At 38.5% G+C, this 25236-nt stretch overlaps 1 protein-coding gene across 1 annotated transcript in view; it reads left to right on the top strand.

Moving 5' to 3' along the window:
- The window catches only part of GNA13 (G protein subunit alpha 13), a 43741-nt gene extending 25547 nt beyond the window's left edge, over window positions 1–18194 (top strand). The window contains exons 3-4 of the mRNA XM_061615602.1: window positions 12048–12098; window positions 13928–18194. Of these exons, the coding sequence (XP_061471586.1) occupies window positions 12048–12098; window positions 13928–14500 (624 nt within the window). The 3' untranslated portion in view covers window positions 14501–18194. The remainder of the gene's footprint in view (window positions 1–12047; window positions 12099–13927) is intronic.
- Window positions 18195–25236: the final 7042 nt, after the last annotated feature.

Consider the following 25236-nt stretch of genomic DNA (forward strand, 5'->3'; position numbering starts at 1 on the left):
ATGGGCTGGGGAGGGAGGACAGAACAAGGATTTTTTATTTATTTTTGGCTACTTCTCAACAGAAGTGTCTGAAGTTTGACATGATTATGGCACTCATTACTTAGGTGTTCTACTGCGTACAGTTTTGGACAAGTGGTCTGGATTTTGTCATCTAGAATATCCACATGGTTGTCATCTCATTTGTGGATATTTTTTAAAGGTTAAGATGTAAATCTCAGTTAAAGCCTACCCACATATAGATTATATTATTGTAATGTGATCTGTGTGGGGCTGCCTTTTGAAAAGTGTCTGCAATTGCTCTCAAATGTGGCAGTGATCATACTAATTCTGGTGTTTCAGCTTCATTGTTCACAATTGCTTTCTTGAACCAAGTCTTTTAAGTGCCAACCTTAACCTTTAAGGCCATATATTAGGGGTGGCCAAACTTTGTTGAGGGGAGCATTCGCTTTCGGCCTAAGTTCTCAGAGGGCTGCATACAGCAGTGATGGGTAGAACCTGATCAAGAGATTTGGGGGCACCCCACTTCTCCCATTTTTCTTCCTCCTTGCCCCCTGCCTGAAACTAGACTACGGTACTGAAGAGGTTAGGTTGAGGGCTGCCAGCTGTCCATATGCCAGTTACCCTAAATCACTTGGGACTAGCATATCTCCATATGAACCTGACTGCACTCTGTTCAACCTGAAGCCCTGCAGATTGTTCCCCAGTCCATCAAGATGAGGCTTTTTTCACTATGCCATCTAAGCAGCTGAGATTTTGAGCAGAAAAATGAAGTTTTTTAAAGAGAGGATCTGTTGTGGAGTAATTGGCTACTCTTTCTGATTTATTTGGCTGTCTGGTTTGTGATGTTGCCCGTGTGGTGTTAAAACTGTGTTTATTGTTGATCTAACAATGGATATTAGCTGCACTGAGGATCATTGAATGGAAAGACAGATTATAAATATTCAATAAATCAAATTTCCATGAGTTTTATTTGTGTTTGCCTGTCAAATATTGCTGATTGTTTTTTCTCTAATAACTTTAGAATGCATTAGATATAAGTTTTCCTATGTGCCTGTTTTTGGATGCAAGCCACCTTAAGGATATTACCAGAGTATATGTTGGTACAAGTTGTCTACTGCAGTGTTTCCCAAAGTGTGGTACGTGTACCCTTGGTGGTATGCGAAAGGGTTTCAAGGGGTACACGGCCTAATTTTTTTTTGTACTTTATCATTAGGTTTTAGCAGCAAAAAACGTGTGCATGTGTTCTTTTAAGAGAAAATACAGTTCTTGTGATTTCTCCAGTTTCTCACACAATCATGTGAGGGAAGATCAATATAATAACAGTGGTTTATCCCGATGTTATTCAACGCGTAGTCTCTTTCGCTCTCAGTGCATTCCTTGTCTTTCGTGTACCCCTCCAGTTTCTCATAAGACTCGGACTCCCTCGCAATGACTTTGGCCACCAAAAAACGCTTCTACAAACAGACATATGGTGCCACAAAGATATTTATGTGTATGCTCGACTACAAAAATGTTCACACCGGGAAGCGGGGAAGTGGTTTTTTTTCTTTATCTTCAGCCCTGCAGCGGCCATCTCGCCAGCCACTTCCCTCTTGGGGAATCTCCCGCTCTTAGGCTGCAGAGCGGTTTTTTTCCCCATCCTGCCTGGCCTGCCCGCTCATCAGCTGTGAATTTTAGGCGGGAGGTTTGAATCCCCTGCCTGCTCTTGGGCTGCGTGCCTGAGTGGCTTCCCAGGCAGGATGGGGGAAAAACCGAATAAAGCTGTTAAGTATCTTCTCCCCTTCCCCACATCATATTTGTGTGAGGTAGGATTCTCTGCGCTTGTGAACATCAAAACAAAAAAACAAAACCGAATTATTGATGTGGAGCCCCATCTTTGTCTTAAGATCACAAATATCGAACCGGATATCGCTGCACTAATATTTGGTCACAAGCAGTTCCATCTCTCCTATTAAACAGTTGTTTTGTATTGACAATTTTAATACCAAAAAAGTATTACTCTTTATTTCCAGAATGGTTTTTTTTGTTTGAATAATAGCTATTTTAATTATTAGTATATTATTTCTATATTTTTGAATATATATTTTTGTTATATAAATATTATTTCTATTATTGAAATGTTTATTACTTACTTTGTATTTATTTTTTTACAAACATTTCATATAAAATTATAGGAATTACAAATGTGTTATAATACCTTACCCCTCTCCCAATTATTTTTGTGAAAGTTGGGTACGCCAGTAAAATCAATGTCTCAAAAGGGGTACGCGCATGTTGAAAGTTTGGGAAACGCTGGTCTACTGGTATCTTTCTGCCCAGTATGACTAGAAGAAGCAGATGCATTAAACTGAAGATTTTTTTTCATGTTAAACTAGTAGTTTTATTCAAACAGAAGTACCATTAGTATGTCATTGTAGGTGGTGGGTATGGATGTGATCCACTCTTCCATCCTTGTTGACAGGACTTGCACAATAGAAGTATTTCAGTGGATTTTTCTATTAGGGCAGAGGAATGTTTGCACAACATTGCTTCTAGGAGGATGGTTTTTCTTTTTTTAGAACAGCACTTTCCTGAGAGAGTATTTCAGAAGCAACATGGGATTGAGGCATTTGGGAGTGTTGGGTTCAACCCAGCGTCTTGTATATACTCTGCGTTCTCTGGATTGTGCCTGTTGTGAATCTGTGATAAACATTTCTGACACAACCATCTCCTACAATGTTGGGAAGAAATTTAATAAGCTTCTTGGGAATTTGTATTTCATGTACTCAGCTGCAGGGTCAGGAAATTTTGTGGTTGCCAAAGTCAAATTTCATGGATTCTAGTAGCTACTGTTTGTGAACATCATCAGATCAGAAACAAAACTTTAAACTGTTTGACAATAATAATTGTGTCTTAATACTTAATAAAGCAAATAACTATGTCTTTGTACAGGGAGAAAGATATGGTTTCATTATCTCTTTAAAACAGTTTAAGAGATATGCAAACCATATCTTTCTTCCTGTACAAAGACATTGTTATTTGCTTCACTGACACCTTAAAGCCCAGGTGTTCTGCTAGCTATTCCAGTTTTTTAGTCTTCATCCAATTGCAGCTATTCTTTTTTACATCAGAAGCTACATGATAATGACATGGAAAATAGGTATCCTTTAATTTAACCTGTTCTTGTACATGAATGTTGTAAAGGTTTACTGAGTTAACAAAAGTTTGTCAGACAATACAATATAAGCTTGCAAAAGTTTGTCCAAATAGTTCCTTGTTTGATGCTGGTAGAACATGGTTTGCTATGTGGCTGAAAAGTTCGTCATTTAATGCTCTCCTTGGTCATAAGAAACCTCAACTTAGCTTCCTCTTTCACCACAGAGTTCTTTGTGACCTCAATCAAATTACTGAGTGGTTAATTTGTTCCTCTTTAAAGATGCAGATGAGATTTGCCTTTCTTGGCTTATTAAAGCTTTACCGAGGGGGTATGACCAAATGGATCTCAGGTGTGGTCAACATGTCATTGTGGAAGGGAGTGGTCTCAGCAGCTCTGAAAGAAGTGGTGATTCGACACTCCTGAAAAAGCCCAGTCTGGATCCATTGGCTTGTGACAACTCTCGCCTGCTCACAAATACCCCCATTTTAGGGAAGTGATCGAGAGGGTTGTGGCGCATCAATTGCAAGTATTCTTGGATGAAACATTATCTTGACCCATTCCAATCTGGATTCAGGCCTGGTTATACGGAAGATGCCTTGGTTACCCTGTATCGGAAGAAGTGAAGGCTCAGAGAAATGGAAGTAATTTAATTTCTAGCAGAACATCTCCTAAAGATAATTGAACTATGTAAACCAAAAGAGGTGTGTGTGTGTGTGTGTGTGTGTGTGTGTGTGTGTGTGTGTGTGTGTGTGTGTGTGTGTGTGTGTGTGTGTGTGTGTGTGTGTGTGTGTGTGTGTGTGTGTGTGTGTGTGTGTGTGTGTGTGTGTGTGTGTGTGTGTGTGTGTGTGTGTGTGTGTGTGTGTGTGTGTGTGTGTGTGTGTGTGTGTGTGTGTGTGTGTGTGTGTGTGTGTGTGTGTGTGTGTGTGTGTGTGTGTGTGTGTGTGTGTGTGTGTGTGTGTGTGTGTGTGTGTGTGTGTGTGTGTGTGTGTGTGGGGAGAATAGATGAGTTGTAATGGCCACAGAGGGAGTTGTGTTCCAGCTCTGTGTGCTGTTACAGAACATGTTTGCCTGTTTCAAAGCCATGCAACTACCTATGGCAGTTTCGGTAAGTATAGGCTGATTGATTTGAAATTCTTTTTTTTTTTTATATAATTTTTATTCAAATTTTTCCAAAAACAAACAAAACAAAGTAAGAAAAAACATAACAATATTACAACAAAAAATGAAAATAAAATGGTTGACTTCCGATTTGTCACAAATCAGCTATAAGTATATAATATACATCAAACCTGTCCCTTAATATATATACATACATAGTCCCTTTTCTCCATAAGCTGTCTTAATTAATCATCAAATCCCAGTATCATCATTTTATTTTGATCTTTTGACAAAAAGTCTAAGAGAGGCTTCCAATCCTTAAGGAATGTATCTGTCGATTTTTCTCTAAGTAAACACGTCAATTTATCCATTTCTACTAAGTCCATTAATTTCAATAGCCATTCTTCCATTGTTGGTATTGATTCCATTTTCCACTTTTGTGCATATAATAATCTTGCTGCCGTAATCATATATAATATTATTCTTCCATATTTCTTTTCTATTTGTTTATCCATAAAGCCCAATAAAAAAAATTCTGGTTTTGACTGAATATTTATTTTTAAAATTTTTTGCATCTTCCTGCCTATCTGTGCCCAGAATAATTTTGCCTTTTTACATGACCACCACATATGATAAAAAGATCCTTCTTGTTGATTACATTTCCAACAAATATTAGAGACATTACTATACATTTTTGACAGCTTTTCTGGAGTCATGTACCAACGGTACATCATTTTATAAAAATTTTCTTTAAGATTATAACATAATGTAAATTTCAAGCCTTTTTTCCACATATTTTCCCATTGATCCATTTGTATGTTATAACCAAAATTTTTTGCCCACTTTACCATGCACTCTTTTACTTGTTCTTCCTCCATATCCATTTTCAGTAAAAGTTTATACATTTTCGCAATTATGTTTTCATCATTTGTACACAAACCTATTTCAAAATCAGATTTACTTATTTCAAACCCATACATTTTCTTATCCATTTTATATCTTTCTAACAATTGTAAATAAGCAAACCAATGAAAACTATATCCTTCCTTTATCAGTTGTTCTCTCTCTTTCATTGTGTATTCTCCATGTACATTTTCTAATAGATCTTGATAAGTTAACCATTTCTCTTTTCCAGTCATTTCTCTTCTATAAAACGCTTCTTGACTTGAGACACATAATGGTATTTTCGAAAAAAACCTTGGTTTATATCTATTCCATATTTTCAACAGAGGACGTCTTATAAAATGATTGTTAAAGTCTACGTTTACTTTTACTTTGTCATACCATAGATATCCATGCCATCCCCACTTCAAGTTATGGCCTTCCAAATCCAATAGTCTTTTATTCCTCAATAAAATCCATTCCTTTATCCAGACTAAACAGCAGGCAGCAAAATAAAGTCTCAAATTTGGTAATCCCAGTCCTCCTCTTTCTTTAGCATCTTGAAGTAATTTAAATTTAACTCTTGGTTTTTTTCCTTGCCATACAAATTTAGAAATATCTTTTTGCCATTGTTTAAAAGGTAAATCAGAGGATATTACAGGTATTGTTTGGAACAAAAACATCATTCTCGGTAATACATTCATTTTTATCACAGATATTCTACCCATTAATGACAGTTGTAATTTATCCCATCTTAGCAAGTCTTTCTTAATCTCTGTCCATAATTTTTCGTAGTTGTTATGGAACAACTTTGAGTTTTTATTTGTCATAATAATACCTAGATACTTCAACTTTTTTTCTATTGTAAAATCTGTCTTGTCCATTAACTCTTTCTGTTCACTTAAAGTTAGATTTTTCACCAACATCTTTGTTTTTTGATTGTTGATCTTAAATCCTGCTAACGGTCCAAATTCTTTTAATTTATCCATCAATATATGAATTCCTTCCAAAGGGTTTTCTAATACAATTATCAAATCATCAGCAAATGCTCTCAATTTATATTCTTCTTTTTTTATTTTCAAACCCGAAATCCTTTTATCTTGCCTTATATCTCTAAGCAGCACTTCTAAAACCAAAATAAATAAAAGGGGAGATAATGGACATCCCTGTCTTGTACCCTTTTGTATTTCACATGAATCCGTTAAGTCTCCATTAACAATTATCTGGGCCTTCTGTGATGTATAAATCGATCTAATCCATTTTATAAAGTTGTCTCCAAAATCCATTTGCTCGATTGATTTGAAATTCTTGTTAATATTTATTTATTTTGCTAAATAAGCTCTGTAGTATTTGTGATTGGAGCTGCATAAAAATGAGTCCTTAGATGGAACTTAGTTTTCTTTGACAGCAACAGTGTCACTGACAAAGCCAGATGTCTTGACTCTGTCTCAATTTCTGAGGCAGTGGACTGTTTAGCGTTGTCTAGTTTGCTGATTTTGAATAATAGATATGGTACCGATCAAGGTTTCAGAGGTTTGTCAATGGTTGGTTGGTCTTCATATCTGCATTGATTCCAGTCACACAGATGTGTAGTACTTGCTGAGGGGCTGTTTTGTTTTCTGTCAGCTCAGACCTGTGTCAAGAATAGTACCCACTCCCAAAATAAATGTTGGCCTCTCCTCTTTGAGACTATTGAAAAATTACACTCCTCCTTTTTTGGTGTTTCAGTGTGCTCCCTTTGTTATGGATTGCCAATCTGAAAGCATGTAATAGTAAATCAAACATGCAACACAAGCCTGGTGGGACCTTTAGATTAACAGGGTTATTGTGACACAAGCTTTCATGGGCTAAATCCCATGGTCATCAGGTGCAAGAAGTGTTATCCTGAGTTGGCAGACTGTGGTTTTATATACACACAGGTACAGAGAGAGAAAAATTAAGCAATGGGGCCAAATGTCCATGAAATATAAGTTGTATGCCAGTACCCATTCACATTGACAGTAATTATTGATTATGTTGATGTTTTCTGTACATGTTTGTACGTAGGAGAAGGAGAAGGAGAGGGAAGAGTGTGTTGGAGGAAGGGAAGAGAGAAAAGGGGGTTGCTGAAAAAGGAGAGAGAATCTTTAAATTTTTTCCAGTTGAGGATAAACATTTATGCATATAATAGAATGCATGTCTACACTACAATACATCTTCTCAGGAGACTAACACAGTTATCCTTCCAGGATTTGTTAACAGTTCACAGTGACTTGCATCAGTCCTAGGCCCTTTATTCGTACAGTTGCACCAAAAGCAGAGTTGTTTCTCATCTTGAAATCCTAATTTGACCAAATTAAAAATGAATGCTATCTTCTAATTTAAATCCTGACGATATGGTGTGTGTTAGCATAGGGTTACTGTTCAATTTTTGTAAGGTAAAAACAGGCAAATATGCTTAGGTCAAGGCCCTGCCAGAGTTCCAACAGTGGTGGCAGCAGGGGGGGAGAGCAGAGATTATTCTAATAATTAATTTTAAAATGCAGGCTTTCTTCTGTCCCTTGCAGCGGAGTGGGGGGGCACAAATTTCTTCCCCAAGATTCCCTTGGCAGCAGGACACACTTGGGGACACCCCCCTGCAGGGGATTTTGAGAGCTGGATGGGACAACCCACGTGTCAGTCATGCGTTGTCATAATGACATCAAGTGATTGATAGGTAAATTGCCCCACCTACCTGTCAAATTTGGCCAGTGAGGCCGATTCTGATAAGGATCTCGCCCGTGGAGCCAAAAATGTTCCACACTCGTGATTTAAATGCATGGAGTATGGAAAGAACTTCATTTTCAGCTATAGCCTTACAAAACATCAATAATGCATGTAGTGTGGAAAGAGCTTTAGGGGGAGAAGTGGCCTGATTAAACATCAAAGAACCCACAAGGGTGTTGTTATATAAATCTATGGAGTGTGCAAAGCCTTGCTATGTATCTGAGAACACACACAGGAGAGGAGGCCTAAGTATATGGAATATGAAGAGAGCTTCAATGACAGCAATAACCTTACTTCACTTTTAAAAATTCAGACAGCTGAAAATGACAGCTATCACTGAGTGTGAAAAGATCTTCAGTGGCAGCAGAAGCCTTACTGCACATCAAAGAACCAAAACGGAAGAAACTAGAAATTCAGGAACTATAGAAAGCGAAATAGTCTTGTGTATTTGGATGCTTTATTTTGTACGTCGCCCAGAGTGGCTGGATAACCAGCCAGATGGGTGACTAATAAATTCAATAAATAAATAAAATAAATAAATATTTTAATTTTGAGAAAAATTTGCTGCTGCTGTAGAGGGACTGGATGTGCTTTCGTTTGTATTACAAACATTTTAACTGAGATTTAACTTAGCTATTTTGAATCAACCAGTAATAATCAAGAGCAGAAAAAGAATGTATTAATCATAAATTCTCCATTTGAGACTTCAGCTTCCTGCTGTTTTTTTCTGACTGTTGAGTAAGCAGTAGGTCTTCATACCTGTATTAACTAACAGGGATTGCCAACCCAGCATCCATGAGCATCAGGTGGTGGTCCTTGTGTTGGTTCTTTGAAAGTGTGGTCTGTAAGAGAAGCGGAGATGTATATGTGAAGTGTATGAGTTTGTGTGTGTGAGAGATGCATGTGTGGCTGTGGCCTGTATGTTTGCAGTGATAGCATGTGTGCAAGAGAAAGTGTTGTGCGGTCTTTTCATATATTTTTCTTGATATTGGGGAATACTCCCTGTTATTTGATAGCAACAGCATCTTTGTGGGTGGGTGGAGGAAATAAATATTGTGGGATATCCACAATCAGGACCAGCAGGACATAGCTGACTTCCCATGGCAGACATGAGGTTGTTTTTTTTGACTATACTCTAATTTTGTGTTATGCTGTGCCCTCCCATGGCACCCATGGTGTGACTGATGCCCACAGCATTTCAAAATTTGAAATCTGTGCACTGGTTCAAAAGGGTTGGCAACCCCTGAACTATAAAGTATTAAATTGATGACTTTCCCTGTTAACATAGCTAATCTAAATATGGATCAGGTTTCTTCAAATGTGGTAGGTTGGATCCAGTTTTCCGTGAATGAAGGGGAAGAGAAGGCAATTATTGCCTGCTACTCCTGCAGCCCCCTGTCCCCCCCCCCATCTGCTCTGGAAGATCAGGGGATCCTCTAAAAGAGGTTATGGGAAGTTGCATTGGGAACTTCAGGGGCAAGAGGGAATTGGTGAAAATCACTTCCCATGAATGGAAGCAGGGAAAGACAGTTCTGAATACAACCCAATGGGTTTTTATAAATTAGGCTGTTTCTGTGAGTTCTGGCAGAATAAAAGGGACAGTGAGAACAAGAGATATATGTTAATGCTGTTCCTTTTTATCTTTGTGTGTGTTCTTGTGGACTGTTACATTCTGGAATGTTTATCTCCTTGTGTTGTGTTTTTTATTTGATGGTGGTTAAAAATGGTCATATTTGTTGCTGTAAGCTGCCTTGCGTTCTTTTTTGGGAAAAGGTGAGGTAAAATTGTATACATTTAGAAAAACAGCATATTTGGGCAAACCCTGAGATTTGCAGAAGTACAACAAAACTTGAAAAAGGAAAACCTCAGGGAACAATAAAAACAGACACTGAGAACTGAGCGCTCTGGGCAGGGGGTGGAGAGGATTGAGGATGCAGAGTGCCATGTCCTGCTTGGAAGGAATGGCTGGTTGGAATTCCAAATAGAAACATTTATTTTAGGAGCAGTGGAATAACTGCTACATTTTGTTGCAGGTCTTATGTTGGCTTATTTATTATTATTATTATTATTATTATTATTATTAATAATAATAATAATAATAATAATAATAATAATAATAATAATAATAATAATAATAATAATAATAATAATAATAATAATAATAATAATAATAAACTTTAATTTATAGGCCGCCTATCTGGCCAATGGCCACTCTAGGCGGCTTACATTAAAATATGATAAAATACAATAAATAAGATATAGTCAATACATTACATACAAGTTCAGTATAATAAATTATCAGCATTTCAATACAAGGCTAATTTACCCTAGAAGTCTCAGAGGTTGTAAAGGCCTGGTTAAAGAGCCAAGTCTTCAGGCCCCGGCAAAATATTTCTAGGGAAGGGGCATGTCGAAGATCTATTGGGAGGGAGTTCCAGATCGAGGGGGCCGCCACAGAGAAAGCTCTCTCCCGAGTCTTCACCAACCTAGCCACTTTAGTTGGCGGGACTGAGAGCAGGTCCTGTGTGGCAGATCTCGTAGGGTGGCACAATTTATGACGGTGGAGGCGCTCCGTCAGATATACTGCGCCCAAACCGTATAGGGCTTTAAAGGTTAATACCAACACCTTGAATTGAGCCCGGAAAATAACTGGAAGCCAGTGGAGATTGTAAAGCATTGGAGTAATATGATCGTATCGGTGGCTATTCGTGAGTAAACGAGCCGCCGTATTTTGTACCAGCTGTAGTTTCCGGACTGTTTTCAAGGGTAGCCCCACGTAGAGCGCATTGCAGTAGTCTAAACAAGAGGTGACCAGAGCGTGCACTACAAGTGGGAGCTGGTGAACAGGAAGATAGGGTTGCAGCCTTCGAACGAGGCGCAGTTGACCCCAAGCTGCTCGGCACACCGATGAAACTTGGGCCTCCATAGACAGCTCGGAATCAAGAATCACCCCAAGACTGCGGACTTGATTTGTCAGGGGCAATTGTACCCCATTAAATATCAGGTCGATGTTTCCCAATCTTCCCTTGTCTCCCACGAGCAGTACTTCAGTTTTATCAGGATTCAGCTTTAGCCTGTTTCTTCCCATCCATCCACTCACAGATTCCAGGCACTTGGACATGGTTTCCACAGCCGACTCTGGTGAGGACTTAAATGAGAGGTAGAGCTGAGTGACATCTGCATATTGGTGACACTGCAGCCCAAACCTCCTGATGATGGTTCCCAGTGGTTTTACATAAATGTTAAATAGCATGGGAGAAAGGATAGAACCCTGTGGCACACCGCAATTGAGGGGCCAAGGGTCTGAAACCTCATCTCCCAATGCTACTTGCTGTTGTCTACCGGAGAGAAAGGAACGGAACCAGTGTAATACTGTACCTCCTAACAACAATTGAATTTTCTAGGAGTCAGTCTATACTACGTAACTTAGTCTAGTTGTAATCTTTCTGGAACATACCATACATACATTTTACTACATATATTTGAAGAATATCTTGTTTGAAGAATACTGGGCCAAAGGAGAGTTTTTTTCTGATTATGAATCCTCTGTGGCATTGAGCCAGCAATAGTAATATATTGTGTGTATGGAAAGTTAATTTGAAATGCTGTGTGTTTTCAAAAAACATTCTTTAAAATATGTGTTAGTTCATGGTAGATGTGATGTGAATTAAATTCCAGCCTTCCCTATTACCAGTGACGCTGTATTTCCTTGAAATTTGAATTGCTGCTTGCTACAGCCAATTGCATTTATTGAAATAGGAACTTATTCACCTGTAATTCATATGAATTTCAATTTATTAAGCTTTCACTGATGATGTTAAACTAATGACCAAATTTATTTAGCCAAATTATGCAGAAGTCCAAAAATCATTGTCACATTTGGAGTAATTTTTTCATATGTACCTCTCTATAAGCAGAACGTATAAACGGTTAACTTAAACCCCATCCCATACACGCTGGTCACAATCCAATAGTGTTAAGAATGTTTTAACACAGTGGAATCATTGTGCTTAACGCTGTGATTGTGGCCATTGATTTGATGCAAAGTCCCACAGGTTTTGCTTTCAAGTAAGTGTGTTTAGGAATGGGGTGCAACATTCCTGCTTCAGCTAGTTTGCATTAAACTGTTTTTTAAAAAGTATACCTATGCAAACGCAGTTAATAACTGTACAATCCTTCATTTTAGGGGGAATCCGTAAAATATTTTCTGGACAACTTGGATAAACTTGGAGAGCAAGTAAGTTTAATATATCATTTTGATTTTTAAAGCAGTATTGCATGCTTGAAATGTGTTTTTTTTTTAATTTACAGCTTCGAACAGTTGGAAATTATTTATATTGCAAATTAAAGATGAAAGAACATGCTCACATACTATTTATGTGAAGTTTGGTAGAGGATGCTGGTGACTATTGAAAACAAATTTCTTCTGTTGTCCCAGAGTGCTACGGTTGATGCTAATCGTATTTTGTATCTGTTTCAACTGTACATTGCCAAGTTATGGAGAGGCTCTGAAACTCAGTAGATAAATAATTGCATCTTCAGGGCCACAGTTTCCATCAGTATTATAGAATTGTTCATAAGTTCCAAAGGTTTACAGAAAAGGTAGAAGCTAACAGTGATCTGGTTTGAACACCACAGTGAGCCACAGTAAGTAATAAACCAGAGATGGGTAACTCCTGGCCTTGGGGGCCTGGTGCTTCCCAAGAGTCTGTAGATCTTGGTGTTGGTAGCAAAAAGCAGGAAAAATAAAGTAGATGCATCACTGGACTGGATGGAGAGATTTGTGTATATGTGTGGAGGCCACAGCCATCATGACCATAGGGCCCCCTGAGTTGGCTAAGGGTGAATGTGGTGCTTGCACCAAAAAAAGATTAGCCAGCCCTATAGGAAACCATGGCTTGCTATAAACAAGTAGCATGCTGATGCACACTGCTCATTTGTTCTTTGTGTGGAGTCAGGAGAAACCATAGGGCTTGGCTTAGTGTTATGAGCAAAACAGCGCTCATGGTTAGTGTTCATGATTTGTTTCATGTCAAACCACAAGAGGTATTTTCACTCATGAGTAGTTTGGAGGGAAACAAACCACGAGTACAGGTTCATATGTAGCACTAAGCCCAAGCTTCATAATTTGTTTTTCCTATCTCCAGGCAGGACAGAGCAAAGCAGAAGCATTCTGGGTAGCATGTACTAGCACTCTGCTTATTCATGATAAGTCATGGTTTATAGTTCACCATGACATGTGAAGTGGGCCATTATTACTTTTCAAATGAACTATTCCATTTTTAAGTCAGGTTTGTTATTTCCTACCTTTAGCCTTCCACATCCTTCCGGTTGTTAAGCAGCATTATTATTAAAGGGTTAGATGTCTGTTCCTGAAGGATGAAGATTCTAAATTTACACATCATCCAAAGAAGAAAGAGCACTGCAAATCTATGTAGCCCAAAAGACTGAAAAGTAGTGAGCTATCTCTCTTTCTATCTGTAAAGTTCTTCTGTATTTCTTCACTTGCTGTAGACTGAGCAATGCAAATTAGCTGGGAAATGTTATTGTTTTAACTCTCCTTTGTAGAAAATGCTGCTATTAGAAATGTTTGAGATGACAGGATAAAATTTGATTGATTTCTGGAGGGAAGAATTAAGATTTTTTTCTTACTAGTTTTGGAGGATTTATTTAATGTTCAGGTACACTACTAGATCATACAAGTAGCTTTGTAGGATATCAGCAACTTGGTGAAAATTTTCCTGAATAAAACAGCATCATAGATGACATAGTTTCCCTTCTTTCTCACCCCCCATTAATTTTTTTCTGTTCTCAGAAAGCATACATTTGACACGGAAGTCTTCTTAATCAATTTAAATGAGATAAATTTAGAGGGGCGTCGTTCTCATCATTATTTTACTTTTAATATTATATCCTGCACACACACAATCCAGTTTGAGACTTTTCTAAATATTCAGGCAATGAAGATCTTTTCTTTTTCAAACTTTCTAGGGCAATTCATTTTAATGTTCTGTGACATACATAGTGGCATTATTAACTTGGGTATCTTTTTGTTTCTTTCCTTAGGACTATCTTCCCTCCCAGCAAGATATTCTACTGGCACGAAGACCTACAAAAGGGATTCATGAGTATGATTTCGAGATTAAAAATGTTCCCTTCAAGATGGTTGATGTAGGTGGCCAAAGGTCAGAGCGAAAACGTTGGTTTGAGTGTTTTGACAGTGTCACTTCAATATTGTTCCTAGTTTCGTCAAGCGAATTTGACCAGGTACTTATGGAGGATCGACTAACAAATCGCCTGACAGAATCTCTGAACATTTTTGAAACTATAGTCAACAACCGGGTTTTCAGCAATGTCTCCATCATTCTCTTCCTAAACAAGACAGACTTACTTGAGGAAAAAGTACAAAAAGTGAGCATCAAAGACTACTTCCCAGAGTTTGTAGGGGATCCCCACAACTTAACAGATGTCCAAAAATTCCTGGTGGATTGTTTTCGTACCAAACGCCGGGACCAGCAGCAGAAGCCCTTATACCACCACTTCACCACTGCTATTAATACAGAAAACATCCGCCTGGTATTCCGTGATGTCAAGGATACCATTCTTCATGACAACCTAAAACAGCTCATGTTACAGTGATGTGCAGAGAAACACTTTGATTTGTGTTAATAGTTTACAGCAGGAGTTGGAAAAAAAAGGAGGTCTTGATGTGTGGGTAAAAGCTGCTGCTGTTCCAGTTATTGCCAATTTCTCTCCAAATTCAGGCTTAAATTTTTTCCACTGTATCTTTGTCCTGAAACAGTTTTAATTTCTTAACAGACCTCCGTTTTTTAAAGCTAACTCAAAGTTTTAACCTCCTCCATCTTTTCAGCCTGACAAAGCCTGTACTCCAGTACATCTATTAACGTTTAGTCATGCAGTTGAAAGACTTTACTATGGAAACTTGTTAAGTTTAAAGCAGTTTGGCATGTGAAAGGGCTATAGAAGAGATTTGTATAATTCTGGACTGCTCTCCAAGCTTGGCCAGCCACCACCTTCGATTGTTGTATATGATGAACAGCTGTACCCTGTCAAGTAATTAAGCTGTATTTGAAGTTTACAAATGCATTTCTGCTTCCTTGCCAATAGAGGGTGCTCACCAAATGGTACCAGAAAGGAAAACAGTTGAGGTCCACTACCACTGAATATTTTAATCAAAAAATTATGCAAGGGATTTTTGATTTTGATTGGTCATTGCTAGATCATGTGGTTTAACAATCTGTGCTTTTAAGTTTGGAACTAAACTAGCTTAAATCACACAGCTGTTGGCAGCTTGCTGTGAATTAACCATTTTAAGAATGCTTCTAGAGGTTTTTTTGTTCAGTTAGCTCAGACGTTATGGTTTGGATAATGGAGGAAACCAAGCAAGAGATGTTTCTGCGACAAGTTTGCGAATGCTCATAGCTGTATTAATATGCAGTACTTTATTATACTGGTGGCCTAAAAGGTAAAAACATTTTTCAGAAAATGTAAAGCAGCTGAATCCTAGAAATGCCATATTACAGAACAGTGAAATTAAAAAAGGCCTCCGCTTTCCACTTCAGTTGCTATACAGCTCAGTAACACAGCCTTGTAAGCACTCATTCACAGCAGATTTGTGGAACTAATTGCTTTTTTCATCTCAATTCTGAGGAAGCTGGTGACATTTTTTATTTCTCAGGTATGGGTTTTAAAGCCCATATATTACTAGTTACTCTGGATTTCCGAGTTAACTGTAAACCTCATCACAGTTCTTATCATGCTGTGCTTTAAAGAGAACATCTACAGAAGGAATGAATGCTTGTGCCTGTTCTAATGCTTTAGTGCTGTAAATGTTTGTAATGGTTAACATGACCAGAGATTGGCAACACAATCCCGTTTTGTTACACAGGTCAAACATGCATTGCTGTTGCTTTCAAATGCTAAGGCCTGCTATTGTGTAATCTTTGTGGAAGGAAGTCAGTCAGCCAGCCAAATCTGTATTTTTGAAACCAATTTAGTTTTGCTGTGTGTTCAGGTAACTAGAGAGTATGTGCCAGTTAAGTGCTTTAATAAAACAGGCTCAGTGTGGAATAGTGGGCCTATTGTAGCATCAGAAAAATGGATGCAGAATCTTTTGACCTAAAGTGCCTCTTAATTTGTTTTTTTCTGCCATGGCCTTAACATGAATGCCAATTTACCTGATTGTGGCCTTTTAGGAGGCAGGGTGGGAGTGGAGGGAGCTCGCTTGCCATGTTAGACTTAAACACTGCACAGAGATAATTTGTTGCATATTTGCTAAACAAATACCAAAAAAATCATTGGAATCGTTAATATTTTAAAGTGTAACAGATTTACAGGTGTTCTGGGGGTGCTATTTCTCTCACTTTCAGAATGCCATCAAAATTGGTATGCAAAGTGCTTTTTGCTAAACTTCTGCCTACTAAGTAGTATAGTCTTTGTTTTTAAATGAGTTTTCCCTACCAGTTTAATCCAACAAATTGTAATTTATGTGGGACAACCAATAAACAGGAAGAAACAAGAGTAATCAAAATGTTTTCATTGGGTTAGTTTTATAATATTGCTATTGGGTATAGATTTTGAAGTATGTCCAAAAACTTTAAAGTGGATATAAGCGAAGAGATTTGGAGTATTCAGTAAAAGCCAAGTGAAGGAATTGGGTAGGGGAGAAGGTGCCCTTTCCCCTCCGGCAGCTTTTCCATTCAATCTCACACATACATAGCTGCTTTTCCTCCACAACTTGGGGGAGGGGTGCAAGTTTGTTAGGAAAATTAGCTAGAGGGGGGAAAAGTGATGCAACCCCTCCCCTAGCTATTCCTCTGCTTCACATCTTAAGGCAGCTTTTTTAAAAGTCATGGGAAAGATACACACAACTGTGTGTCTCTGTTTTGGTAGAACCTTACATTTCAGTTGTAACTTTCAAATACAGGACTGGTTGTTAGAACATTTTTTTCTCAAGTGTTGCTTTTTGCAAAAAAAGAAGAAAAGAAAAAAGTTTCCATGAAATGTGTTCTTCAAATTCAGGGGGTTATTTTTACAAAAATTGAAGATTTTTTCCCTTTCCACCTTCAGCAGAATAAAAATGGAGTAATCTTGTCTATATTTTAGACTTTCACAAATTCAGTGCTTTTAAATCTGAAACAAAACATGTAATGTTAAAATCCTTTTAAAATTCAGTAAGAGAATTCATTTCTTTTTAACAGCAGCAGCAACAACAAATATCCAGGTTTTAACTTTAGCCTCATGCCTTATTTTGGAGTAGCACAGTATAAACAGCCATTCTTCAAGGCTTTAAAAACCTGGTTCTCTCACTGAAGTAGGGCCAAACGGGATCACTGCTGCCTCACTCTCAGGCTTCCAGCAAGGTTCACTCTAGTGTGGAAGAGCAGCTTGAAAAAACCCCAAATGAGTGAGAGGAGACTTTGAGGACAGAGGGGAAAGGCAATAGTGATGGCTACACTTAATGACTACAGCCTCTCATCATGCTTTTCACTCAACCCAAATGGGATTTTTTTGTAAGATTAGTTAGACTTACCTTAAGAAGCCTGGGTATCAAGGTATTGAGTTGGATCCAGACTTGGTCATAGAGTATACCCCCACTGAAAATAATGGGACTTAAATCCCACTAATTTCAATGGTCTACCCTTAAATATGACTAAGTCCAGATACAATTCAGTGGTGGCAATTTTTTTTCTTGAGCCCTTAATTTAGGTATTGTTGGTGCTAGAGTCAACAGCACTCAGAGCAGTTTTCTATAGGCCTTTCTCTGGTACCATAATAAAGACATCTCCAAGATCAGACTTGTAAACGTTACATAGCATTGCAATAGTGCCATTTGCAGTTTTCTTTATCTTGTACTTGAAAGCAAATAATTGCCACTTATTTAAGACTGCTTTCCCATTCTTCAAGGAAATTGAGAGCTTACATTCTAGAAACCCTTTCTCTAGAAATATATTTGGAAACAACCTCACAGAATCTTTATCTAATGAAACCAAGATTTGTATTAGCTTTGTATAATATAAATGTGGGGTGTTCGTGGCTTTACATTTTTTAATATGTGTAACTTTTGTAACTTTCCAGGGATTAACAGAATCCGCTACTTTGTAAAATTTTCCTCTTGCCTTAGTTCAGCATTGTCAATAAATTATTTCTAAAAAAAGGTCTTAAAGGCATAATTTTAAAATGGTTCGATTACTAATAGATGAAAGCCTCTTTTAGTTGTACATTGCTCTCTGTACATACATTGCAGGTTTCCCAACCATTAATATTTGCCTTATGTAAATTACTGACGGTAAATAAACAATATACATCCTGACTGTGTATATGGAGTTTGTATCCTTGTGCATTTTAAATTGAGGTTTTATAGCAAGTGGGCAATGCAGCCAATTTTGACAACTGTCTGGCTTTGAAACCACAATTAAAACTCGAACATATGTGGAGTTAGAGTTTGGCACTGCTTTAATTCTTCTAGCTGCAAAGGAAGCAACTCTCTGTGCACTGTTGACAGTCAAAAGCAAGTGCCATTTTGGGAGCTTTTGCACTAAAAGTATCCAAAGGTTAAGGAAAATTTTAGAAATATCAAGCCTCAGCTAATAAGTTGAATACAGTTGTGAAAGAATTCAAAGGACAGATATCAAGGGTTGAATATTCCCAAGTTGAAATAAAGGATTTTTAAGTTTCATATGCCATATGCTTTTGAGCCAGAGGCATTTGAGGGCTACATTTTCCAATACATGAAGACTTTTTTCAATTTATTTATTTATAATAATAATAATAAAATTTTATTTCTAGGCCGCCTATCTGGCCGAATTAACGGCCACTCTAGGCGGCGTACATAGACTAAAATATAACATAGAGTAAAATATAACATAATACAAAACAACAGTAAGTATACTCAATCCAAACCTACCCCCATCATACAAAAATTTAAACTAAATTAGACAGAGGTCTCGAATGCCTGCCTAAAAAACTATGTTTTCAGTTCTCGGCGGAAGCCTGTCAGGGAGGGGGCATGGCGGAGATCATAAGGCAGAGAGTTCCAGAGGGCGGGGGCCACAATTGAAAATGCCCTCTCTCTGGTCTGCACCAGCTTAGCTGTTTTGACTGGTGGGACCGAGAGAAGGTCTTGGGAGGCTGATCTCGTTTGGCGGCCTATCTGGTGATGCTGAAGGCGTTCCTTTAGATAAACTGGACCAAAACCGTGTAGGGCTTTAAAGGTTAAAACCAACACCTTGAATTGGGCCCGGTAAACAACTGGTAGCCAGTGCAGATCTTTAAGTACTGGAGTGATATGGTCTCGGCGGCGGCTGTTCTTGATCAGATGTGCCGCCGTGTTCTGTACCAGCTGTAATTTCCAGACCATCTTCAAGGGTAGCCCCACGTAGAGCGCATTACAATAGTCTAAGCGAGAGGAGACCAGGGCATGTACCACCCGTGGGAGCAGATGGACAGGGAGGTAGGGTTGCAGCCTTTGTATCAAATGTAATTGATACCACGCTGCCTGGCTCACCGCCACGACCTGAGCCTCCATGGACAGCTGGGAATCAAGAACAATACTGAGGCTGCGAACCTGGTCCTTCAGGGGCAATCTTACCCCATTCAACACCAGGTCAAAATCACCCAACTTCCTCCTATCTCCCACAAGCAGTACCTCGGTCTTGTCGGGGTTCAGCTTCAGCCTGTTTCCTCCCATCCATTCACTTACGGCCTCCAGGCACTTGGAAATGGTAACCACAGCCATACATTTATATACCACCCCATAGGTTTACAACAATTAAAAACAATAAAAACAAATATAGAAATTTTAAAATACAAAAAACAATTTAAAAACACAATTTGACAACACATGCTAAAATGCATGGGAGAAGAGGAAAGTCAATCCATGAATGATATTGTTGTATCTTTCTTTGTATTCTGTTTTTAAGCTGCTTTACATGTCCCTACTTCCTACAGTAGTTTCTGTGGACATGGATAGCCTAGGTTGCATATGGCTTGGAGCTCTTCAGTCCGTAATTCTGATAGGTTTACTAGACTCTAGAGATATAATGCTGTTGTAGGAAGCTCTGAATTTCACAGTGATAATATTGCATCAAAATTTGGTTATGCCTGTTTTTCTTACGGTTGAAATTGCACTGTTCAGTGTAATTTTGAATTTCTTTAGAAGGAGAAGAATGGTGGTAAAGAGTAGAAGCAGTGAGAGTAAAATAGGAAGTTTCCTAGGTTGGGATGTTGAAAGGAATTTTGCAAACATGACTGCCAATTTCTGCAGTATAGAATCAGAATAGTAGAGTTGGAAGGGGCCTATAAGGGCATCAAGTCTAACCCCCTGCTCAATGCAAGAATCCAAATTAAAGCATACCCAACAGGTGGCTGTCCAGCTGCCTCTTGAATGCCTCAAGTGTTAGAGCCCACCACCTCCCTAGGTAATTGGTTTCATTGTTGTACTGCTCTAACAGTTAGGAAGTTTTTCCTGATGTTCAGCTGAAATCTGACTTCATGTAAGTCGAGCCCATTATTCAATGTCCTGCACTCTGGGGTGATTAAGAGATGCTGGCCCTCCTCTGTGACAACCTTTCAAGTACTAGAAGATGGCTGTCATATCTCCTCTCAGTCTTCTCTTCTCAAAGCTAAACATGCCCAGTTCTTTCAGTCTCTCCTCAGAGGGCTTTGTTTCCTGTCCCCTGATCATCCTTGTTGCCTTCCTCTGAACCTTCTCCATTTGTCTGCATCCTTCTGACAGTGCAGGGTCCAGAACTGGACGCAGTACTCAAGATGAGGCCTAACCAGTGCTGAATAGAGGGGAACTAGTACTTCCCACGATTTGGAAACTATACTTCTGTTAATGCAACCTAAAATAGCATTTGCCTTTTTTGCAGCCACATAACACTGTTGGCTGATATTCAGCCAACAACAATTCCAAGATCCTTCTTGCATGTATCGTTTAGCCAAATATCCCCCTATCTTGTAACTGCATTTGTTTTCTTTTTTCCTAGGTGTAAAACTTTGTACTTGTCTCTGTTAAATTTCATTCTGTTGTTTCAAGACCACTTTGAATTTTGTTTCTGTCCTCCAGGGTGTTACCCATTCCTCCCAATTTTGTATCATCTGCAAATTTGATAAGCATTTCCTGCACCTCCTCATCCAAGTCATTACTAAAAATGTTGAAGAGCACTGGGCCCAGGACCGAGCCCTGTGGTACCCTGCTCGTTACCTCCCCCCCCCTCATTTGAGAAGGAACCATTGATAAGAACTCTTTGAGTGCAATTCTGTAGCCAACTGTGAATCCACCTGATAGTTGTTCCATCCAGGTCACATTTAATTAGCTTGCTAAACAGAATATCATTGGGCATTTTGTCAAAAGCTTTGTTGAAGTTGAGGTATATAATGTCCACAGTATTCCCATAGTCCTTCATGGAGGTTACCCAATGAAAGTAAGTTATTGCAAGTTTTTGTAGGCCCTTGCCTTTTGCAGTAGCATAGATTCAAGGCCTGGTTGAATGACAGCCCCGCTAAATTAAACCCATTATTATATATTTCACATTTTTCTAGTTCATTAATTCTGCAATATGTCACGTATACTGCAGTCCTAAACTTGGTAACTTAGAAGCAAGTCCCACAAATGAGTAAGATTTTCTCTGTTTAGGATTGCAACATGAAATAGTCATTCTGAAATGTGCTAGTGCCATGTTGCCTAAAATAACCAGTTGCAGGCAACGCATTGATCCTTGACTGTTAAAGGAAAACTTTTGGGCGACAATTTGCACAATAGTATTAGTATGTTGAGTTGCCAGAGCAATTTGAGCAACTTGTAAACAAACAGGAAAGAGTTTTATGTTTTATGAAATGCATCCATGTGACTGATTTGAAGTTTTTATCCCGCAAGAAGCCCTGCATGTGTTCAGTGAAATTTCTTAAGTCTTCCTTCCTCTAAATGTAGCTTGGAAGTTGCACAATGAGCAGAAAAAGGTGGAAGAGCAACGCTTGTGTAAAGGTTCAATTAAACATCTTGGGTAGTCTCACTGTGGTTGCACATTCCTAATTCCAGTCAGGATTATCAGACCTGAAATTTAACTTCCATCTTTTCTGGCTGTTAAGGCACAACCATGTTTTACTTGTTTTAATGTATACCCTACTCTTGTCTGAAGTGTCTCAAGATGGCATTTAAGTGTTCAGAAACTTGAAATTTTAAATCTAGAATATAAATGGTCTGTATAGCATTTAGATTATATGATAGTATGTACTTAACAGCAATCAAATTATTCAGGATTCAAATCTGGGTGGCAGGAGGATGGAAAGAAGCATTGCTTTTCCATGAGTGTTTACACCTCTGATCTACATTATCAAATAAATGGGCATCAACATGTAGGAAGTCATTGAAAAGCTGCAGCTACTAAACGGACACATTACAAATGGACTATGTAGCAGAAAACTATACTTTTAAGTTAACGAAAGTGCTTGGAAGTTGGTCACTGCGAGTTGTATGTGCTTGCTAGAATTTGTGTGCAGTCGTTTTTAACCAGACATTAAGAATTAAAGGGGAGCACTTTAGTTTCCCAGTTACCCTAAGCTAAAGATATTATCATGATCATCTATTGAGCAGGAAAGTTGCCTTAGAACAGGTGTGGGGAACTGTGACCCTCTAGATATTGTTGGGCTTCCATCAACCCTAGCAGGGACGATGGCAGTTGAGTGAGGCCTTTCAGATATTGCTGGTCTAGTTTCTAGAGTTTTGCTCCTATAAGTGTTATCTCAATATAAATTGGTTCTTTCAAACAGCCTGTTCATCTACAATACTGGAAATCTATTACATAGATGGTGGTCACATTATATCCTATAGTAATAGCGTAGAGAAAACTTTTTCTTTTTGCTGGAGGTGTAATGTAAATGTTTTAAATTATTATCCAGTCAGAATACTTTACATCACATTTCCCAATTACCTATACAAGCATTACAGAAATAAAATACAACGTTGTGATTAATTTTTGCTGTATCCAGTTGGTGTCGTGACCACCACTAGTGGGTCATTGATGCAGCAGTGCCGCCTTGTAAGCAGAACAGAGATTGAGGCAATCTTCAGCTATGTCACTTCACATGCTGTTCTGAAGGGTCCCCAGCCTTTGGAGCAGATTTGAAGGGAGGGTGAATCACTGAAAACCATCTTTATCCCTGTTCTGGTGATGGGCTGCTTTACTGGGTCAAACAGCCTTTTGACAGTGGAGGGACACCAATTCGATACAACCCTTGGATATTTATATTGTTTCAGGATCAAAATACCCCTTAAGGTGATGCCTCAAGATGAGTAGTACTGGGGAATGGCTATAGTGCAGTTGTAGAGCACCTAGAGAACCCCAACATATCCAGGTAGGGCAGGGAAAGACCCATCTGAAATCCTAGAAAGCTACTTACTACATTCTATTGCAGACAATACTGAGCTAGGTTGACTCAGAACACAGGAAACGACTTCATATCTACTGAGCAGAGGGACAAAAACTGAAGGCCCCTATTTTGTTTCATTGTTTCCTGAACACATTCTGTTTCACTATTTTCTCTGATGTGTAGCTTCAAGACTCTTTTTTGGTATGCTTTGTTCTTTTATGTCTAGGAATTCCATAAATTTAATTTCTCTACAATGCGCCAAAGGCACATTTCTTCATGTTATTGCTTTAAATTGAAATGTTGCTACCATAAAATCTTCCCCTCTCTGGGTATGTATCACAGGAAACAAACTTTTTTAAAAATGAAGACATTTCTATATGACACAAATACATGTTTCTGAACACACTGAATATAATTAAACTATTACAGTATTGCAAAATTCTTGCTTTTGGTACTGCTGTTGGAAATAAACCTAATTGTCCTGATTTCCTAATTGCACTAGAATTTAAAATGTTAAAATATTCATTCCAAAACTATGGGTACTTTGATCACATTCATTTTAAAGTTGTACTACAAAGCTTCAGAGAATTCTGGCCAGAAAACTGAAGCTCTGGTTTACTGCTTCATCTTGCAGTATTCTGAAATCTGTTTGGCACAACATCTGATAGGTCCAGTGCCATACCAAATTACTTAGCCAAAAGAAATTGTGACATTGGCACACCTAGAAATACAATATCCTATTAACTATGTAGCTTCACACTCTTCTGCTCAGAGTGTGAAATTGGAACACAGCATTGGCCTTGGGGTATGTCCAGACAAGCAAATTTTTGTATGTTCTGCTACAGAAAATCAAATAAGGATATGTTGTCATAGTTCATTTTTATAAAACCTTGTGTCTTAGGTACAAACCCTTGCACAGCTAAACCAGACAGAAGCGTGTCTCTCACAATTGTTTTCCCTGCATTACATAAAAAAACTGCTGAGTTTGAAATAATGTGCTCATGTTCCTATTCCCCAGATTTCCTAATTTCTTTTGCAGAAGCTAAACCTTTGCTGTCTTAGATCCTACCTATTTCACAATTGTTTCTCCATGTTCCTCCTGTATTTTTTCAGTGTACCATCACATATATTTGGGATATGTTGCTGAAATTCAATTTTTCTATAGAAAAAAATAAAGCTCAAGCTTGACAAGGAGATTTATACATGTGGGAACTACATAGGTATCTGTACAGTGGAGAACAAAGCTGGAATGAAATGCAGTAAGAATGCTAGTCAGGTTGCCCTCTACCATGATGTATATAAATAAGGTGGAAGTGCTGTTGAAAGGTAGAGGGCTTCCCCCCCCCAACTACGAAGGGTAGCTGCATTCTTCTTGAAGGGCAGATATGATCCAGAGAATCCTGTGATACTTGTCATTCTTTGGTTCTGCAATAAAAACTAAGACGGATTAGAATTTTCTTTATGTTCTGCTACAGTGGGGATATCTGTACTTATATTCTGCTTCCTACAGCCCTAATCATCTTGTTTGAGTCTCCCATTCAAAATATAAACCAGGATGAAATCTGCTTAGTTTTGCACTAAAAGCATGCCTCCTCGAATCATGCTCTGGGCTATCTGTTCAGGGCCAACTACTACTCATTACATAATGTGTATCTGTATTATTTTGTTCTCTGTTCCAATGTTGAGTTGTGTGAAGTTTTTCAAGAGATGCTGCACGGGAACGTGTCTGGATCCCCTAACACCAATCTGGTAGCGGCAACCCGCTAAACGTAAGCAGTGTTGAGAGAAATACACTCCCCGTATGCTCAGATACGCTATGTTATATGTCTGTATTGTGCTCAATGTCTCAGTGTAACCATAAAAAACCACTCTGAGACCGGCTCAAGCTGCTTCCTCCCCTTAGAGCAGCGGCGCTCCAAGCCCCGGATTTGTCCCTATATGTTCTGAGGCAGGCCTGCTGCTTTCCTCATAGGCGGGCTATG

The sequence above is a fragment of the Rhineura floridana genome, chromosome 3, assembly GCF_030035675.1.
Source record: "Rhineura floridana isolate rRhiFlo1 chromosome 3, rRhiFlo1.hap2, whole genome shotgun sequence".
Taxonomy (NCBI): Eukaryota; Metazoa; Chordata; class Lepidosauria; order Squamata; family Rhineuridae; genus Rhineura; species Rhineura floridana.